The sequence below is a fragment of the Pelodiscus sinensis genome, chromosome 1, assembly GCF_049634645.1.
Source record: "Pelodiscus sinensis isolate JC-2024 chromosome 1, ASM4963464v1, whole genome shotgun sequence".
Taxonomy (NCBI): Eukaryota; Metazoa; Chordata; order Testudines; family Trionychidae; genus Pelodiscus; species Pelodiscus sinensis.
The window spans coordinates 228,677,714-228,699,580 of NC_134711.1; the positions used below are offsets into that span (position 1 = coordinate 228,677,714).

The window sequence follows — 21,867 nt, forward strand, 5'->3', positions numbered from 1 at the left end:
GATATATGCTGAAAAAATATTGGTCATGCTAGCTCCAACCTTAAATCAAGAGCAGTAATACACCACTACTTACCTCAATAATTTCTGTCTGTGCATGCTTTGTCCAGAATGCCTGAGGAGGTGTAGTGACACTCACTGCGACAAAAGTATTTGGTTTTCGCTCTAGCGACGGTGTGAGCAACTCACTGCAAACTTTATAGAGATTTAAAAATATCAATTTCAGAGTCATGTTTTTTTCTGACACTCTTCAAGAATTCTACTGTTCTCATACACATGTACAATACAAAGAGTGGGCAAGCGATAAAGAGTCACATTTTCAGAATGCTTCTATTTTGTGGCATCAGTACAATACTCACATTTGTGCATGCAAACAGCAATTGTACATGAAGATCAGGTAGTCCAATTTGCAATCACCCATTATGCAAATGTGGATATTTTTATACACAAAAAAGAAATAACATGTACATACCAGGACGTGCTGTGAGGTTTAAAGTTGCAATTTAAAGTTAGTCTCTCCCAAGGGAACTGCTGTCGAAGGTTGGTGGTGCAACCATCACCCTCACCCATCCTTCCTTTCAAGCACCATTTTTCTTAAAGGCCCAAAGGGATATTTCCAGTGAGAAGCACATAGGCATAGTGTTCATGAAATAAGCCTGCAGTCTTCTCCACTAACTGCTTAATAGGACCTTCTCATGGGATATAATTGGGAGTGCTTGAATACCAACAAACTATCTACATTGTAAATTGAGGTAAATGTTCCATCAAAACAAGAGGTCACTTTTATTTCCACAAAAAAATTCTTGTCCTTTCATTATTTCAATATTTATCACTGTGGAGGGGTCATGGAAGAGGATTCTCCTTCTAAAAATTGTGCCTTCTATATAGCTAAACAGAACTTTGGTATTAAGGCTGAAAATCCATGTTGCCTCCAGTGGGGATACCATCATTATGACTAGATAAATAAGCTGAGTTAGATAATATCTTTTTCTGTTGGTGAGAGAGAGGGAAACTTCCAAGCTTACAGAGCTCTTTTTCAGGACCTGCAGAAAAGCACTGTGGTAAGCACAAAAGTTTTTCTCCTCTCATCAAAAGAAGCTGTCTTACTAAGACAAATTACCTCATTCGCTTTCTGTTTCTAATGTCTTGGGACCAACACAGCTGAATATAGAATTAACTAGCACATTTACCCAGTACTTAACTCAATTTTTATTTTGAAAATAAAAGGAAAATGTACATGTTTGCAATAACATTTTCTTCTAGTTCTCAAACCTCATGCATTGATTTAGCTGTACCAAATCAAAGAACTACTCCTAAATGTCTCCATTGTATCTCTTTTCTGTAAGGGTTTATTGAGAAGCAATCCTATTTGCAGGTTTATCCTGTTTTTTCTGTCTCATTTTTGGTTAAGTCCAGGGGTGAAAGTAAATTAAATTTCTTACAGGTACTATCATATTGCAACCTCCCCGGAGGGAGTCCTGAGGGCAGGAGGTGGGTGAGGGGGTTGTGATAAAACAGTATCTATAAGAAATTGAAGTGTGGGGTGGAGTGCAGGGAGCTCAAGTGTCAGGACATGGGTTGGCTCAGGGCACATGGTGGGAATGTTGGGGGACTCAGGGCAGAGGGCTGGAGGTGTGGGGGTACAGGAGTCAGGGCTGGGAGTGAGGAGGAGCTCAGGGCAGTTGTGTGTACGTGTGGAGGGTAGCCGGGGGGGGACGACGACACACATCCCGAAGAGTCATACTAGGGCTGCTTGTTCTTCCCCTTCCAGTCCCTGTCAGGGATCAAAAGTAAAGTGCACAACTTGTCTCCCCCCTGACCTTCCCAGCCAGAGGGAGGAATGCAACAAATTGTGCACTTTCCCTTCGCTCCCTCACAGTAACAAAGGTGTCAGGGGCTCCCTTCAATCTAAAGGATGCCTGAGGGGAGTGGGAGGCTCAGGGCTTGGGCAGTCCCAGACAGGGGTAAGGATGCATGCCCTCTGTCACCCCCTTTTACCAACCTGGTGAGTCTCTCTCTTTCAGTATGGTTTTATGAGAAGTAATCCCATTCCAAGCACATCCCATTTTCCTGGCACAACCAAACTTTTACCCTGCTTTAAGTTATGATAAGAGGAAAGTGAATACTTAATTTGGTGGTTAAGCTCTTAGGGTATGTCTACACTACAGCACTATTTCAAATTAACTTAATTCGAAATAACGCATCTATACACAAAAACTATTTCAAAATAGCATTTTGCTATTTCGAAATAGCACGTCCACACTGAGTGGACCCTGAACCGAAGTTAAGGCTGGCTGGAACCAGTGCCGGCAGGGCATCAGGTTAGGACTTAGTGTGTGGGGCTGCTGCCTGAGGCTAACAGAGTTCCGTGCTTAAAGAGACCCTACCCCCACCCCAGACAGACAGTTCTCAGGGTTTCCTACTTGCTTGTCTACCTCGATGAGGGACAGCAAAGCAGTCCTGTCTTGGAGTGCCCTGAGTGACCGAACTCGGGACACCACAGCACTTGGCCACATGGAGCCAGAGCTGCCCGTGGGCATGCTAGTGTGTCGTTGCCATCAGCCTGGCTGCACTTGCTACAGGCTGCCATCCGGGGGGGTCCATCGGCGGGCTGTCAGGATCCAGGAGGCCCTGAGGGAGAGCGTCCACCCCTCAGAGCCTCCCCAGTCCTCTCCACTGGGGGCTAGTGCCCCATTCCTCCCTTGCGTCCTTCCACTTACCCCTCCCTAGCTTCCCTTCCTAATGTCAAATAAAAGACATGTATGTTCAAAAATAGAAAGAGGGTTTACTGAACAAAACTGGGGGGGGAGGGATGAACCTCTGGGGAGACTGGGAAAAGGAGGTGGGAGAGGGGAAGAGAGAGGGTAGAAGAAGGGAGGGGGAAACCTAGGAGGAGGGGGAAGCAAGGGGAAGAAGGGGGAGGGGAAACTCAGGGCTCAGGGTTGGGGGTCTTGCCAGACCTGCTCCTGGGTTTGCATGTGGCCTTTGGTGGCCAGGCTGGCAGCTATCCTGCCATAGATGGCCGCATTCCTCCATCTAGTGCAGAGATCATGGACGTTCGGGGCATCCCCTCCAAACTTGAATAAGGTCCATGATCTCCACCCTGGACCAGGAAGACTCCTGCCTTCTCCAGCCCCTATCAGGCTCCTGGGAGCTGGCAGACTGCTCCTGGGGAGCGGTGGAGGGCTGGCTGCCAGTGGCTTGCTGGCTCATGTTTTGGGGCCACTGGGTCAGGCGCCCCAGTGGCCACTGCTGGCTCTGGGCTGGCAGGCTTGGAGCTGGCACAGGCACTGTGGCCAGAGTCTACCCCTTAAATGGCTCCGGGGCTGGGGGAGAGGTAAGTTTTCCTGGTTGTGCCCAGAGTGGCCACCAGGGTTTCCTGGGAAGGGCTGGAGGCCCCCTATTTCAAATTAAGTGTCTACACAGCACTTAATTCAAAATAGCTATTTCGAATTTGGTGTTACTCCTCGTAGAATGAGGTTTACCAAATTCGAAATAAGGGCTCCACTATTTCGAATTTATTTCGAAATAGCGGTTTGCCTGTGTAGACGCTATTAAAGTTAATTCGAAATAAGTGCTCTTATTTCGAATTAACTTTGTAGTGTAGACATACCTTTACAGTTTAGGAGAACAAACTCTACTACATATAGTAGATGCCTACATTTTCCCCACCATGGCCCAAGTTATTACTAAAATTTGATGGATTAGATGTATAGCATTAACTTTACAATTTTATCTGTGCTAGGCAAACCCCTGATGTAACTTAAATAGCATTGCAGTTCTGAGTACTTATTTTTTTTCTTTGCTTACCTATCGGACAGGAGCTGAAGTAGGGATATTAGGAAGCATTTAATTCCGTAATCGTGTAACTGACAAAATGTTGTGGGTGACATGATTAACCAATCAGTAGCTCTGTATTTAAAGGAGCTTGAGAGCCGGCAGGCAAGCACTCTGGCTCAGTCCTGGCTCACACGGGGCCTGACAGCTATCTCCACTGCAGTTCTGCATTAAAGGATGCAGCGCCACAGTGGGAGTAGCTGTTAGATTCAGCGTGAGCTGGGACTGAGTCAGAGTGCTTGTCCACCAGCTCCCAGGCTCCTTTATAGGCAGAACTGTGAGGGGAGGAGGGATTTGTGTGAAGTCGATTCACCAGCTACACTATTACATCCTTAAGCTGAAGGCATAAAAAAGAAAGTAATTCACATTCTGTGGAATGACAATGGAGGATTCAGATCCAGTCTTAAATATACATATTACTGCTTTCCAATTTCCATTTAGAAAACAGCTCTCAGATCATAAAGCTTTCAAATTTTTTGTAAGCCAACTACTTAGCCAGGAATGTGCTCCACAAATGGAACTTTTGAATACTCATTGAGAAGCTGCATTTCTTCAAGCCTTCTTGTTGGGTTAACTGATGCACAAAGGAGCCAGATGACTTGCCTAAAGGCATTCAACCAGCCAAATTTTAACCATATTAGAAATCAAGACATTTCTGGGACCCATATTAACCACATGACTACAGGAAAGAATGTATAATTTGCAATGGATAACCACTGGAAAACACTGTCCTCTGTCTTAAAGAGTCATGAAAACTACTGACCTAAGCTGAACTCTAAAATTGGCTCATCTGGATCCTGGATGTTTCCTGTAGAGCAGAAAAATTAATACAAGATAAATTCTCCATTGTTCTCATGCAATTCTTGATTTGTCATTGCAGTTAGAGAGGGGAAACATTTTAGGGAAGAAGTTAAATCTATAGAACATTTTATGTTGACTTTTTTTGTTCAATTAATCTTGAAAATTTAAAAAAATACTTACATGTTACATATTCAACCCATGAAGCACCAAATTCAAACAGATATTATGCAGTTTGATAAAAAATAAGGCATAGTTCTGTGTTTTTATAATAGGCTCCTAAGTCACTTAGGGTAAGTCCCATTTTCAAAAGCAACAAATACTTAGAATCCTAATGCTCATTGAAAGGTACCTCTATTAATGAAATTGTCTATACTAGAGAATAGAACCATTTTAAGGATGCCGGCATAGTTAAAATGGAGTAACTCTCCTAGGATGGAAGCAGTTACACAGGTATAAGGTTATTATACCAGTATAACTACCCTCTCACAGGAAGGAGAATCAGCTATAGCACTATAGCAATGATCATGAAGGATCTAGCCTCTTCTCTACCGGCCCACCGCCACTTCTAGTTCCTTGCCTATAAAATAGGGCTAAATAAGTTTTTAAAGACAGTCTATTGGTATTTGAATTTCAGGATAATCCCTCCATTGTATACACTGAGGATAAACAGGGACATTTAAAACTTCCAACAAACAATGAATGGAAAGATTTTAAAAATATAATAATATAAGTACATCTGAAAGGAACAGTAGGTAGGCACGAGGTGATACAAAGATGCTTACCTGCCAGGGACAGACCTAGCATATCAGAAGCAATGTCTATAGTGGAGGCCCGTTGCACAGTGCGGGATTTTGCACTAAGGCGGGGGCTGTGTTCTCTTGCTGTCATTTTGTCATGAAGAACACGTCTCTTAACTGCCCGACGTTAGTGATTTGTCTTGATGAAGTATCAGAATACTGCAGATTGTCACACCTGCTGCAATATCACCATGCTAAGCATAACTAAAATAAAATCAAAATGGCCATTGTCATAACTGTAACAGCTGCAAATCCATAGTTTTAAGATTACTTTAATTCTGATGAAAAGCTAAATGCTGATGAAATGAAAGATAACTTAACTCACATGATTCATTCTTCTATACAATTTGTAATGAAAACCGTCTAAACACAGTACAACTTGCAAAAAAAGGCTTTTCCATCAGAGATCAGGGTTCAGAGTTACCTATTAAACAAAGGGAAGAACACAGCTGTTGTGTTAAGTTATTACATCTTTAACGAAGCTTAGTGGTTCTCATAAACCTTAAGGATTGTGAGTAAATTTGTCAGATGGGGCCTCTTTCTGCAGAAATAGGACAATAGATAAAGGCAGAGGGAGAATGTTCAATAGAATATAAATAAAGAATAGGAAATGCTGTGGTTAGCAGTAAACAAACTATTCCATTTTAGAATTCACCACCACTGAAAGGTGTATCTAAAAAGATCAGGGATATTTTATATTGCAGCACTGTAGCCTGTTGTTTGTAAGATTAATTATTAATAAACCTCCTTACCAACAGGCAAGTTATTAACAATGTTAATAATCATTACATTTTTATACCAACTCACATTCCAACTGAAGACAATTTTAAAATGGAAGAAGAAACATTTTCATGCACAATGAAGCTATTGAACTCCTTGCAACATGATATAAAATAGTTCCATAACATATAAAAATAATGCCAACATTCACAGTGCACATTAGACACAATAAATACAAGGGAGTTGAGATTTTTTCCCCCAAATGGTGCCAGAAAGAGAGAGACATGGGCTAATGATGTTTAATTGCAGTTATGTGGCTAATTGTTTAGTCGATATAATTTATATCGACTACACGACTAGTCGATAAGAATCACTCTGCAGAGCTGCAGCAGGGTAGCTCCAGGAGCCGGCTCGAGCCAGGACTAAGCAGTCCCGGCTCCTGCTGGCTCCAGGAGTCACTGGTGCTGTAGCTCTACATTTTAAATGTGGTAAGAGCCTGGTAGTCCATCAGGCTCTTACTATATTTAAAATGTAGAGGTGCAGCATCCCAGACCAGCATGAGCCGGGACTGCTCAGTGCTCATTCACGCTGAGTCCAGCAGCCTCTGTTTGCAGCGCCCAGCCTGGTCTGCCAAGAACAGGGGCTGCTGCTGGAGCAGCTCCCCATGCGCGGCCAGCCTGGGCTACCATGAATAGGGGCTGCTTGGAAGCAGCAGCCTCTGTCCATGAGAGGGCCCAGCTCCCCGCTGGGATCCCCACAGACATGGGTTGCTGCCGGAGCAGCCACCCCTATCCCCCCGCTGCCTCTGATAGAGGTGGAGGGGAGGGGGACAGGCAGCACTGCGCAGATGGTGCTAAGGGGAACTGGCTTTTAAGTTGGTTCCCCCCAGCACTGGCTCCTATCTCCCTCCCCATCCCTTGCTGTCTCTCACAGAGGCAGAGGGAGGGGGGGAGGGAAGCGGGTTTGAAGTGAGTAGTTGATACTTATTGGGTAGTCAATTACTCCCTAACATTTCTAATGTGGGCCAACACAGGCAAGAAGAGAAAAGTATGATCTATTCTAAGGAATGCTAAATTTGGTTACAATGATTAATTTGAAGGGTTCTTTCCACCCTCAGCTACATTAACACAGTAGTTATTAAACTTTTGTATCTATTTCATAACAACTGTTGGGGCAATTCCTTCCATTTATGAAGAACAAGAAGAAAAATACAATAAATGGAAATGTAGTGATTGAGATCACATATGCATACTTCTTGCTTCTGATGCCCCCATAACACTTCATTCTATCATTAAAACCTTTCAACTGCTCTGGACATTAGAGCTTTTTTTTTTTTCCTGTACAGGGTTATAAGAAATAATAAGGACGCTATGAGTGTGTCTAGACTACAGGGTTTTGTCGACAAAGGTGGACTTTTGTCGAGAAAACTATACCTGCATCTACGCTGCCGCAGCTTTGTCGACAGCTGTAAACCTCATTCTACGAGGAATAACGCCTTTTGTCGACAGAGTTCTGTCGACAGAAGGCATTAGTGAATCTACACCGTCCTTTTCGTCTACACTGTCATGTCGACAAAGCGGCTTGCTTTGTCGACAGTGGATGTAGTCTAGATGCTCTTTGTCGACAGAAGCTTTGTCGACAGTATCTGTCAACAGAACTTCTGTCGACAAAAGCCTGTAGTCTAGACATACCCTATGTGTGAGTACAGAAGCAACTAGATTTTAAAACAGGAAACTCACTTGGGGATGGATGGAGAGAAGGGAAAGTTGACTATCTGCTCCCAAAAACAGATAGGCCACCCTCTAACTCATTTCAAAATAAATAGCTTTCCTTGCACTCAAGAAATTATGCATCAACTGAAAGTGCTTACAAATCAATGGAGTGATATGAAAAAAAGGAAAACTGATTAAATAGGAAAACCAAAAAGATGGGAGACTTGCATATGTCATCCTCAAAAGTATTAGCATGCATTATTACTAACTACATTCTTCCCATAGCATTACAGTCAGCAATTGAAGCAGATAGTTTTCCAATTCTTCTAATTCATATTATGGTTAGTAAAGAGGCAGTCATTCCAGAAGAGTATTTAATTTCACAAGATTTGCTCAAGTAGGAAATCTGTCATAATTCTCTGCCAGTTTCCAAATCCTCACACTCCTCCTAGTTTGTTTTCCTTGGAGTATCAGATTTTAGCTAATTGCTTCTGTATATAAAATGATCTCTTAATGGTGACTAACTCTATTAACTTCAGTGTTTTAACAGAATGTAACAGTGCCACAAAAGTAGGATCTAGGCACAGTGCCATGAAGGAACAAATCATACAAATACTTTAATTTTGTGGATAAATAATATGTTCGTATCACAGTAGGTCAAGAAACAGCTTGAGTAGGTAAGGGAGACTGACACTTCTCCAGCCCAAAACTATGCAACTACTGACACTCTTAAAGGGATCAATATTCAAAACTGAAAAGTTATACATTATCTTAATTTTCAAGCTGAAGAACTGCTATTTTAAATTATACCAAATATGAAATTTCATAGACAATTCATACTGACATACTCACTGAGGGTTGTTTTCCTCCTGCCAGAGAGCGCGGTTTTGCATGTCTTAAAATCGGGTTTAAGGTCACATCTAAAAATAAACAAAGCAGCACTCATAAATGTATGCTCTGAAGGCATGTCTATACTACAGAGAAAATCGACCCTCCAAAGGTTGATCTTCTGGCGTTCAATTTAGTGGATCTAGAGCAGACCCCCAAATGGAATGCTGAGTGTAGCCCCCACTGGCATCCTGTACTCTTCCCTTGTGAGGAGCAAGGAAAGCTGACGGCAGCATGTGCTCCCATCGGCCTCCTGCAGCATAGACACTGTAATGGCTCGGCTTAAGGTAAACTGAACCCAGCTATGCATTTTATCTAGCTCCATGACGTATCTGAAGTCGACCAGCCTGGTCTAGTGCAGACCAAGGCTTACATTTTTATGAAGATTTAGATCATTTCAAAGTGGCATTTTATCTAGGATTGCCAGGTGTCCGGTTTTGAACTGGACAGTCCGGTATTTGAGCTTTCTGTTCGGGAAACAAATTGAGAAAATATAAATGTCCATTATTTTCTAAATAAGATGTAATGTAGACTGTGCTGTAGTGTCAAGTGTGTCCGGTATTTCTGTTGAAACCATCCGGCAACCCTAATTTTATCAAATAATTGCATTTGTACTCCGAATGCCCCATTCCCTTATTATTAGGCTACGCCTACACTACAAGTTTTCTCAGCAAAAAATATACTGAGGGACTCATTTGAATGAGTTGCGATCTCATTTGCATATTTTCTGCCAATCCGTTTTTGCGCTGGGATTTTTGCGCAGAAACAAGCAGTGTGGACGTTTTCTTTTTGCACAAAAAACCCTTTTCCCGCAAAATCGGTAAATCTCCTTTTTTGGGGCATAAGGATCTTGTGGAAAAGGGGTTTTTGTGCAAAAAGAAAACGCCCACACTGCTTGTTTTTGTGCAAAATCCACAGCGCAAAAATGGATCGGCAGAAAATATGCAAATGAGATCACAACTCGTGCAAATGAGTCCCTCATTAGCATATTTTTGCCGAGAAAACTCGTAGTATAGACGTAGCCCTACAGCTGTCTATGTGCTTCCTACTTGTGACATAGTTTTGCTGTGTGATAAGCTTTCTGACGGTTTTAGCAATAGCATGTAAGTTTGGCAGACAGCTTACTTCCCCACAAAATTAGCAAGGGTATCAGCCAGTCATAACAGATACAAAGAGCAACAAACTGACACTAAGGGGAACTGCATCTGGTAAGTGGATGGGACAATAGAAAGAAAGAAAAATATGCTAAAATTTTTACACAAAAGTCTAGTACTATAAAAAGCTTTAATATATAAATGACAAAATGTGAATGTGGGTATTTATTTTTTCCTACTACACAGGCTTTTCTATAGCTAATTTTGGAATCAAACTCACAACTTCTAAAATACTTTGTAAAAGCTGGCAACAAGCCTCACAAAAAGAAAAAGAAGTTAATTATAAATACATTATGGGATAACTGAAGGTTTGTATTTGTTAGTGGTTCAGTTTCTACAAAGTAAATTAAGGCCCTACGAATCAGAAGATGGAATTAGAAAAATTTAAACTTAAAAGGAGTATGGAAATGGAGTGGGAGAACTTCACTTTTTTTTTTAAAAAAAAATTCTTTTACTGTGATCCACACAGGCCATATCAATGTTACAAATTGTGTTTTATGCAAACTGTGGTTGTGTCAGCGTACAGCTTTTGAAGTTTGTATTATCACTTGGCAGGCATATTTGGTTGCTTGTGTCTGTGCTGCATGTAGTCCCTAAGGGTGCGCTACATAACAGCATTATTTTGGAATAATGGCCGTTATTCCAAAATAACAATGTGAGCGTCTACACAACAATTATGTTATTTCAAAATAAATTCAAAATAACGGACGACTTATTCTGATTTCTGTGAACCTCTTTCCACAAGGAATAATGCCTATTCAAAAACAGCTATTTCGAAATAGCTGTAGTGTGGACACTTCACTGCTGCTATTTCAAAATAGCTCCTCTCCAGGGCCGACTAATTTTGAGGCTTCCCTGTAGTGTAGATTCACTCTTTCAAAATAAGCTATTTTGGAGTATTTCTTTTGGAATAGCTTATTCCAAAATACATCTGGTGTAGACATACCCGAGGAGAGTCTGTGTCAATGCAAAGTGCAGCACACCAGAGGTAGCACCTATGTGCCATTTGCAGCTGTCTGGTGAAATGCCTTTTGGAAATGTTTGCTATGTGGGCTAGAGACGACTTACCTATGGATCTCTGGGAGCTAAGAGTCAAGCTCCCAGCCTGCAACTACCTCCATTGCATCATCATATCCATATCCCATAATTTTTTCACTTAAAAAAACCCCATAATCCCTCATGGGAATTTTGATATCTGTCATCTCTGACAGACACATAGAGCTCTACGATATTCACAGGAACATTCAAATATTGCACATGTGATTCATCTGTATTTGCAGATGTCAGGAAAAACCACAGCAACCAGGATAATCAGGATTTTTTTTTTTTGAGGATAGTTTGTTGAGGAACATAGTAAAAAGCAATTTAAGGTTGCTTATGGCATTCACAGAGCAGCTGCACCTGGTGGAATGCCACTTCGGGGCCCAAGAAACAAGCACTGATTGGTGGGATCGCATCATAATACAGGGTTGGGAAGCTCAGCAGTGGCGATAGAACTTACAGTCGGGAAAGGCTACAGGTCCGGACCTGTATGATGAGCTTGCCCCATCCCCCCAGTGCATGGACACCAGAATGAGAGCTGACATGACTGTTCAGAAACAACTGACGCACTCTGAAAGCAATCCCAAATTGCTACAAGTCAATGGGAAATCACTTTGCAGCTGGAAAAATCCAGAGGGGCTACTGCTACACAAGTATGTAGGGCCATTTTTGGCTCCTGCTTTACAGGACTGGCAATAAACCTCTTGGCAATAAACAAGACATAGCAGATATAGCGGCAGCAATGAGGTTTCCAAACTGCCATCAGGCAATAGACAGCATAGTCCTATTTTAACACCAGCCACCTTGCCACACCAACAGAAAGCGATACTTTTTTATGGCGATGCAAGCCATGGGGCGCATCTCAGGCTGGGCTCCTCAGGGAAGGTGCATGATATTCACGTCTTTAAGAACACAGGACTGTTTAGAACAGGGGTGTACAAACTTTTTTCAAAGAGGGCCAGATTTGAAGAAGTGAACATGCGTGAGGGCTGTCCCCGAACTCTCAGCCCCAAGGCGGGGGGCCAGCGGGGTCAGAGGCGGGCGGAGAGCGCAGGGCACGCCGGCCTCACGGCGGTCCGGGGGCAGGGCGAACCCGCAGCCGAGCGGGGCAGCGGGGCTGCAGACATGCCCTACAGGGCAGGCTCTAGGACTGCGGAGGCCATGGGCGGCGGCGCGGCCGGAAGCGGCGCGCTGGGCGCGCCAGTTCAAAAGAGCACCAGGGAGCCAGGAGAGGGGGAGGAAGCGGGGGCCGTATTAAACCGGAACACGGGCCGCAATTGGCCCGTGGGCCGGACTTTGGACATGCCTGGTTTAGAAAGCTGCAAGTGGGGATAGTCTTTCTCAGCCCACAACACTGAAATGTCTGTCAATAGTGATTCTGGGGGACCCAGCTTATTCCTTAATCTCTGGCTCATGAAGCCATATTTCAGCCACATCAATGGCACCAAGGAAAGCTACAAGTACAAGCTTAGCAAGTGCAGAATGGTTGGCAAATGTGCTTTTGGTAGACAGAAGGAACAGTGGTGGTGCCTATTCATTAGACTTGATCTCAGTGAGGAACATATTCCCATGCTTACAGCTTCTTGCTGTGTCCTGAATACTTTCTGTGAGGCAAAGAGGGGAAAGATGGAGGTAGAGCAGCTCTCAGCTGACTTTCAACAGCCAGACACAAGAGCTATTACAACAGCCTAACATGCAGCTGCACAGCTGAGAGAGGCTTTGAGAGAGAATTTTTATGGTCAGTCATAGTAGTGTTCTGTGCTGGACAGTTCTCTGAGCTTGGAGATTTGGCTGCTGCTGAGAACTGTGTTGTGCTTTCCATACCTTTATAAATATAATTGGGCATGTATTCTTGAAGCTATAGATAACATGGTACTTGATGTGCATTTGCAAGTGTGTTTTGTATACTGAATTCTCTCTGCAATATTTGTTGTGAACTAACAGAGATAATTCAATTATCTCTCTCTCTCTCTCTCTCTCTCTCAAAAAAAAAAAAAAATCAAACCCAGAAGTTCCCTGAGTGGGAAAAAAAGTTTTGCAAAATACCCACAGGCAATTTTAACAAGCTAGCAGGGTGAAATTTAAAATTGGAGAGGAAGTTAACATTTACATCCACTGCAGTGCACCAATGTTGTCAACTGAAGCTTTGCATCCACCAACTGTGGTTTTCACAGGTCAATGTATGTGAAACTGTGGTTTCCCATGCTGTCCTTCAGCATGAAGTGATAAGGATAAAGATACAGCCTCTGATGTCGTGTGACATGTTGCATAGGGGAAGACGCAGAAAGGACTGCAAGGACTGAAAAGGGTGGGGAGTTTTGGAGCATTTGGGATTCCCACCATTATGTCTAGGGAATCCTGGGTATTTCTCCAGTCTGCTGTTTCCTTCTGCATGCTGTCAGTCGTATGGTCCTCTAAACTTTTCATTCATAGTTGGATGCAACACTGGCTTTCAGGATCTTTCAGAACATGTTCTCTGCGGGTGCTAAGGAGGCAACTCTCAATGTTACCATGCCAGAAGCTTCTGATAAAAACAGACTGTGGTATCACTGGTGTCATGCTGTCTGGAGCTACCCTGAGTGTTTGCCTCGGAGAGCATGGCAAAAATAGGGCAGACATGCCAAACTGGTGAGGTGCTCTATAATTAGATTTCACCAAGCCAGTAATAAATGTGACAAACTATTACAGTCTTACTATGGAGTCACACACAGTCTTTTCAGATCATCCAGTCTATCTTTCCACACAAACTGAACTTAGTGATAAATAGTTATTTATGCCAGAAACCACATCACATTCAAGTTGCTTCGAGTCACAAGAAACCAGTCACTCTAGCTCCGCTGATATCCTAGATCTTACACCAAACACAAAGCCTGTAGTCAATTCTGTAAGAAACCATCTAAATATTTATTAAACTAGGAAAGAGAAATAAGAGTTATTTACAGATTAAAGTAAGAAAATACAGGCATACAAATGAGTCACCATCTCATTTCCAAGAGTGACAATGCTATAGTAATCTGTCAATTCACAGTGTCTTTCTGGGCAGACCCAGAAGACATCCCCTAGTGATCTCTGGCTTCAGGTTACTGATGGACAGACACACAGAAAAAATGTCTAAACTATATAGTAGACTAATGACCAGATTGCTTCCTTCTGGTAGTTGTCCTACCAAATAAAGCTAGTGGCCCCAATGACACACATAGTCCAGTCACTATGCCAAGCAAACCCAGTCTTGAGCATGGAAACTGAGCCATCACATATGTAGATTATGAATTTGTCCACTGAAAAAATGACCCATTGTTGTCAATGGGTGTAACTGATTCAGTACTGAACACTTTGCTGCAAGTGAAGGTGTCAATCATGGTTCCTGGAGTGATACAGAATAGCGTTTGCTGTTGTCCACACTAGCAGCCACACCATGTTTCAGCTGCATCCACAGTGGTCGTTGTTGCTGATAGCATGTCATTTTTATCACACAGAAAAGGCTTGCTGTTAAGAGTGCACCTTGTCATTTGAACAATACTCACCTCCTCCACCTACTGACTAGGGATGTAACAGTGTAGTCGATTAACTGACAAGCAAAAGCCTATAGGTTAATGCTATAGACTGACACTAAGGCTGCTGCCTCTGATACAGAGGCAGCAGCACAGGGTGGTAGCAGCCCCTGTACAGGGGAGGGGCTGAGCTCCCAGACAGGGCACAAGCCAGAACTTAACCGGGCTGCCTGCCCACCTGGCTCCTAATATACTTTAAATGCAGAGCCACAGTGGGGTAAGTCACAGACCTGGTGTGAGCCAGGTCTAAGCTGGGCTGCTGGCTAGCCTGCTAAAAAATTTACTGGCAGGTGGGGAGGGTGGGAAATACATGTATGCTCCCCCTACTCAGTCGCAGCTTTACCATTAGGTCAATTGTTCCCTGGCACCAGGACCAAACTTAGAAGGTCCCTGTTTCTCTCCCTTCCTCCCAGCTGTGCGGTGCACTGGAAGCTTGAAGGGCATCACAGGGAGCCAAGCTACCCTGAGAACTGTAGGTCCTTAGCCAGCTTCGTTAGAGAGCTGGCACTGGAGCAGGAAAGGGACTACATTTCCCATCATTCCCTTGGCCTCTAGCAACAGGAAAGGAAGGGAGAAGGAGGGTTATGGAGAAGCTGTGAGCCCTGCACAGCAGCTTGCTGTGACTGGAGGGCTGGCTGCTGGAAGAGGTGGGGCTGTGAGTGGGGAACATGTGTGCACAGGGAGTGAGCAGCTGTGGCCCAGATCTCACCCTTAGAAGCCTTCCCAGACTGGATTAGGGATGTTAGTGGCCTCAGTTTTCTGCCCCCAGAGAAGGAATTGAGTGGGCTGAGTGGACAATGCACCTCTGTCTGCAGCCTAGCAAGGGTGGTATGTGGATCCCACCAAGAGAAGTTAATACAGGCCTGGGAAAAATATGACCTGCGGGCCGGATCCAGTGCACCAAGCCACCGGATACAGCCTGTGGAGGCAGCAGAGAGCCCCAGGCAGGCTCCTTTGCTTGCTCCGCAACACCACTCAGAAACGTGGCTGCTGGGCCCTGTTTCGGTTACAAAACTGGAGGGGAGAGGGGAAAGCTAATGGAGCTTCCCCCGCCCCCAGCACACTTCTGGCCAGAGACTGGCCAATGGGAGCTGCCTGTGTGAATAACAGGCAGCCAAGAAGAACCACACCCCCTCTCCTTGGCTCAGTTATTCACACAAGCACATGGCCAGGCAGGCTGGCTGGGAAACATTTTAAGCTCTGAAAACCTTAGCCCTGCAGGCAGGCTGGTTTGGCTGCTAAGTCTCCTGGCCAGAGCCTTCCTTCTCCAAACCCTCTGCCCACCCAATCAACATATCCAAACCCTCTGCCCCCCTCTTGCACCCATACTCCCTGCCAGATCTGGCACCTTAATCTCCTGCCCCAGATCATAATCCCCTCCTACCCTACGTCACATCCCAAACCCCTGCACTCCAGTCCCCTGCCCTAGGTCACAACTGCCTCCTTCACCCAAACTACCTCCCAGACCCCATTCTCCCTCCTGAACAATAATCTCTTACCCCAAGCTCCCTTCTGCACCTAACCTTCATCTCAGACCCCACATCTCCTCCATTAATATAATGGAAGAGTACAGCCCTCAACCTCTTTCCAAAATCTTGGAGTGGCCCCCCCCGTCAACAATTATTGCCCGCCCCTGGGTTAATATGATAAGTGAGGGAGGGAAGTCTCTACAGAGGGCCCGTGCAGCTTTAGGTACAAAACTAGGCACACAGGACGATTTGATTATTTCCACAGTCATGGAAGGAGAAATGGGCTTTTCCTTTCCAGTTTTATATAATGCTTAGAAAGGGAACCTAGCAGGCACCTTCCAGATTTGAACATGAGCGCTCAAGTGTAATTTGGGCTGCTGTTACATCATTTCTCCAAAATCAAATACTGATCCACTGCAATTTGTTGTAGAAAAAAAAAGGATAAAATTGAACAACAAATGTTGGCATCTTCCCAGAGCTAAACTGGGCCTAGAATTGCAATTTTCAACCACCGTTACCATTATTTTTTTAAGTTTTCTTCTTTTCAAAAGAAGACAGTAATACTGCATTGGTGATTTCCCCCCAGGGAAAAAAAAAGTGGAACAAAGGCAATTTAACTTTTCCTCATCCTGCGGGGTGGCAGTCGTACAATATGGATCCAAATATCCTCCAATCACACAAACAAAAATTTGTTCCACTTTACTGGGTGTTGGGATAAGGATTTGTCAAAACTGATCAAGCAGCTGCTGTCTATGGAACTTTATTAAGCTGAGACCAGGGCCACATGCAGTGACTGGTGAAATAGGGTGATCGTGGAGACATGGCTATTGAATGTTTGGATAAGGAAGGAGGTAAATCTGTCGGGAGTTTCCCCTGATCACTATGACATTTCTGCTCACTGTGGACACTAGTAAACCCAGATGGGTGTACAGGTCAATAAGAAAAACTGGGGGCTGAGGAAGCTGTGTATACAATCTTGCAGAGATGTGTGATCATATGAAAAAATGCCTCTGAGACTGAGCACTGGATATAGCACTGCCACATCAGGCCCATACTTGGAAGGGGCCAATAACAACTACGTGGGGACCCACAAGTATGTTTAGCACTGGGCCCTCAAAATAGTAATCCAGCCGTGCTCTCACTCTCCCTGCACATATGCCACATATGTAAATAACTATGGGAACAGGTGTAACCAGCATTCACAGAAAGGCGGGAGACGAACACTACTCCACATACAATAAAACCTGAAACCAAATAAAACCCTCTATTTTCTCACAACACTATTTCAGCAGCTTTCAAACTTTTTGAGCTGAGCCCCACTTTTGAGCGAAAAAAAATAGATACATGCAAGGCTGGGTGGGCCCTTGGTGTAAGTCAGAGTGTAGACAGGATGCTCCCACCCGGAGACATACTACACGGGGCTGGCATCATGGTAGCTCCCAAAACATCCCTCTGTGCCCCTCTATGGGGGGCATGCCAAGTTTGAAAACATTTGCTCTATTTCAATGCCACTGCATATGCTCTGGCCACAAAGCCACATATCAGGATTGGGAGAGGGGTAACAGGAGTGGAACTATCTCTGTCACTGACTTACATGTGTGAAGAAAATAAAACACATTCTCATAATCACTGACAGTCTATCACTGTGGCCTGGAAACTTACAAATGGGACTAAATATTCACCACACTGCCTATTAACAGTTATGCCCAACCATATCAGTGCAGACCAAAGCACTGCATTCCACGAGTACTTGTGAGCCAACCAAACATGGGCAAAATACTTCTGAAGAATGGCCAGAGGCTGTCACCATATGAGGAATTTATCATCACTTCCACAAAGGAGTTATGGGCGATGGAGGTCTTGCTGCGGCCTGACCTACCATAATTTTCATAACTGTCTGGACATAAATGCTTCCATCACCACTCTGCCAAACCAGGCTAAAAGAGCGGCTCCTGTCCAATGTGCTTTGGGAATCAGAAGAGTAGCTCCAGTTCACTGGCTCGCTCAGTTTGCTTCCTAGGAAGAACATTCCCATGCTCGGAGACCATTTCGTCCATTTGCAAGGAACTTATGAAAGCCACTGTCCAAGGAGCTTGTAAAAGTAAGCATTCAGACCCACATTTTGTCCACCTGTTAGGCCAGGGGTGGGAAAAGCAGGTTGATCTGGCGCACAGAAGCCCTGCCGCTCCCCCGCCCCCAGGCCAATTAGGGCCTGGGGGCGGGGAAGCGTCCAAAACTTCCTCCCATCCTGTGAGCAGCATGCAGCGCTATGAAGTGCTGCACGCTGCTCACAGGGAGAGAGGAGATGTCACATGCTCCCCCGCCCTCAAGCCCTGATTGGCCTGGGGGCAGGAGGAGTGTGCAAAGTTTCCTCCACCCTCTCCCTGGCCCTGCCAGGAGTGCATGACACTTCAAAGTGCCATACACTTGCGCGGTGGGGGGGGGGGGGGTGGCAGGGTGAAGGAAGCTTCATGCAGCACCCCGGCCCCAGGCCAATCAGGGCTTGGATGGCAGGGGAAGACATGATGCCTCCTCTCGCCCTGCGAGCAGCGCGTGGCACTTTGAAGTGCCGTGTGCTCCTCACAGGGTGCAGGAGGAGGCTTTGTGCACTCCCCCACCCCTCCTCCCAGGCCAATCTGGGCCTGGGGATGGGGGAGTGTGTGAAGCCTCTTCCCGCCCTGCCAGGGGCATGGGTGCCTAGAGGGAAGGGGGTTAAAGGGGCTACCCCACCCCCAGACCAATTATGGTCTGGGAGAGGGGAAGCCCATAAGCATTCTGGCTCCACCTCTTCCGGCCTGGCCCAGGCAAAAATTATTGCCCACACTTGTGCTAGGCAGTGGGCACAAGAGCCAGTCTAAGCCAGCTGAGAGTACCTCCCTACCAAGAGAATTCTCACCTACCAACTCTGGCCAGAATCCAGACTTTTTGCACAATCTGGGCAGCACAAGAGGCTGTGTTCTAACGGAGACATTGGTCCTTTGTCTATAATAAAGGGAACCCCTCATCTATTGTTAATTAGCTCAGGGATCCCCTCTTCAAGAAGAGTTTTTCGTACCATGAAACAAAAAGGTCATCCCAATAGTGCCCAACCAGCAGTTACCAATCATTCTCACTCTTTAAAACTCACCCAGGGATTAAGCTAAAATTGAGTGCCTGTGGGTGGCAAAAAAAACAAACAAACAAAAAAAAAACCACACAACCCTGCTGGAGGGCAGGCAGTGCATTACTGCAAATGAATACATATACATTTATAGAGCGTGGAAAACCCCCAACACATGATTTCATGATATTTAGACTAAGTGGCATGTCAACTACAGGAAGTGATTTTCTTCGTTTTCTCACACCCTTCCTCACCTACTTAGATATGACCTATAAACCACACAGTTTTTCTTCTTGATCATCCTGCAAAAGCTATTAGAAGTTTCAAGAAACTCAATTAATCTAGAAACTAATTTTAATCATGCTGTGATATTAGGAAGCATTTAACTGGAAACTTCAATTTATGCCATTTAATTAGTCAGCTCCTTGTGTAAATGAAGACCATTTGTACATATTCACAACTGAAAAATAAACTGCAGACTTGCTTAAAAAAACCCTCTCATTAATTTAATTTACTCATGATCACAGTTTTCCCATTTCTTGGGTTCTATCTGCATTAATACAAAATATGTACGCCTACATCTGAAAGCTAGTATTAATTACAGAAATAAATAGCTTGGTAAGCAGAGAGATCTCAGATTGAATAAGTAAAAAGAACAAAAAGCATGGTTATGTTGTTTTGCATCATTTCTATACAGTTTCGTCAACTAAAGGCAAGAATAATGCCACTGAAATCATAAGACTTGCTTCAGTAGTGTGTGAAATTCAACAACCAATCATTTGACAAAAAACAGAAACAAGTTAGTTTTCACCTTTCAAATAGATCTATTATTTAATGATTTTTTACCCTCTTCCCATGAAATATGGAGGCTACTTTCTGATACAGTTCCTGTTTCATGGAATGATTTGTCTATAGCCCTGTAGCCCAGGGTTGGGTGTAAATCATAAAGGACCTCTCTGCAAATCTACAGTTGTATAGAACTTATATCATGAAAGAAAGAGAAAGTTGAATGACTGCCCACTTCCTCCACAATGCAGGCTGCTCTCCGCACATCAGGCTATGCTCAAGTCTCTCTACTGGCTCCTGGTCAGTTTTAACGGCCAGTGTCAGGCCTTGGACCTAATCTTCAAAGCAATTCCTGGACTAATGGCCAGTTACATTAAAAATACTTGCGCTTTTTGTAGGCCAAAGCACAGCACATGAAGCCCGGGACAAAGCATGGATGAGAGCTAGGATCAAAACATTCTTGGTAGAGGAGATGGAGCTAATGAATACATTTGAGAACAGCATTTCTCAGCCTGCAGAGAAAGTAAAAACCTGCAGAGAAAAAAAAATAGAAAAAAAGGTCAAAATTGGCCATTCTGGTCTAGCAGTGAGCAGGGGCTGGCTGAGGGAGAGGATAAGACAGCGCAGGAGTGCTCCTATCAGTAAGTAGCTGGTAAGTGTTGCAGAAGGGCAGAGGCAGGAGAGTGGGTCTTTGGGCAGATTTGCAGGCTCTAGGAAATAGGAATGTGCAGAGGTGCTGCAGCACCTCCAGATTTAAAGTGTAACTCTGCTCTTGACCCGATGCTTTTGGTTCCTGGCTGCTGGCCTGTGCCCAGCGCTTTGCTCCTGGCCCAGCACCAGGGTCCTGATTCTCAGCTGCCCAGCTCAACGAGACTCAGGTCGAGAGATCCCGGGATCTGGGTCTGCTACTCACTTCCACGGCCCTGCTCTATGGAGGAGTCTCTGTGGTGTGGGGTATGTCTCTGAGCATAGGGGATTGTGAGAGTTTTGGAGGGGAGTGCTGTGGTTCTCAATTTGCAGCCTATGTAACGCATTGTGGGGCACATAACAGTTGAGAACCACTGTTTTAGAATCTGACTAACTTTAGAAAACAGTGCAAAATGTTTCTCTTCAAAAAGCCTTTTCAGTAGAGTAAGAATGACACTTAAAACTGACATACCCTTCTATCTAAAAAACCCCACAATAAAAAAGCCTGTAACAAACAAATTCATAAACCAACCAACCAACCAACCAAAACAAACCACAATCAGAATTATTACTCCATAAGAGAGAGGCAGGCCATATGCTCCATGAAGTCCACTGTAATTTACTGCACTAATATAAATATATAAATGCATGTTTCCATCAACTTTCAATTGGTACTTAAATTTAATCTGTCTTCAGTAAACCCTCCCACATATATATTACACAATGAAACAAATAAATAATGAAAGATTAATATAATAGTTTTTAGGGTAAGAAAATATTTTGCTACACATATTTCATATATGATGCAGGCACTGAATATAGTACCTAATATTGACCTGTAGTACCTAATACTGTCACTGATCTAGGATTAAACTTATGTCTTTGTAGTCAAATAACTGTTTTAGTTCCAGAGATCTGTTACTCTTTTGTTTCTCTCATTTATAATTTCTGGTAAATTAACAGATAATAATGTGTAGAGAGAAAAGAAACGCAAACTCAGTACAAGTTGAACCTCTCTAGTCCAGACCTCTCAAGTTCAGAACTCTCTGGTCTAGAAACATTTGTTGCCGGGAATGATTTTAGTTAGCCGGATGTCCACTCTTCATGGGTGTGATCAAATTTCCATGGTCCCACAAAGTTTGTTTACAGACACCAGTCCCAGCTCTCAGTGCTCTTATTTAACTCTTATTTACCCCTAAATGTCTTCTAAGAGCCCAATAAACAGTGGAAGTGTTGGTAATGCTGCTAGACAATACTGACCGCCTGTGGTCCGGAAAATTCTCTGGTTCAGAACTGGTCAGGGGCCAGATTACAAAGGTTTAACCTG

General features: G+C 44.1%; 1 protein-coding gene across 22 annotated transcripts in view; it reads right to left on the bottom strand.

Moving 5' to 3' along the window:
• INPP4A (inositol polyphosphate-4-phosphatase type I A) overlaps positions 1-21,867 on the bottom strand; it is a 204,768-nt gene that overhangs the window by 76,401 nt on the left and 106,500 nt on the right. For 16 of the 22 annotated variants that reach the window (XM_075916546.1, XM_075916558.1, XM_075916555.1 and 13 more), the window contains exons 3-7: positions 8,717-8,784; positions 5,758-5,856; positions 5,418-5,636; positions 4,598-4,642; positions 74-192 (exon numbers count right to left, since the gene is read on the bottom strand). In XM_075916546.1, the coding sequence (XP_075772661.1) occupies positions 74-192; positions 4,598-4,642; positions 5,418-5,523 (270 nt within the window). In that variant the 5' untranslated portion in view covers positions 5,524-5,636; positions 5,758-5,856; positions 8,717-8,784. Of the gene's footprint in view, positions 1-73; positions 193-4,597; positions 4,643-5,417; positions 5,637-5,757; positions 5,857-8,708; positions 8,785-20,240; positions 20,385-21,867 lie in introns of all 22 variants that reach the window. The other 6 variants (XM_075916543.1, XM_075916545.1, XM_075916548.1 and 3 more) reach the window with 3 other exon arrangements.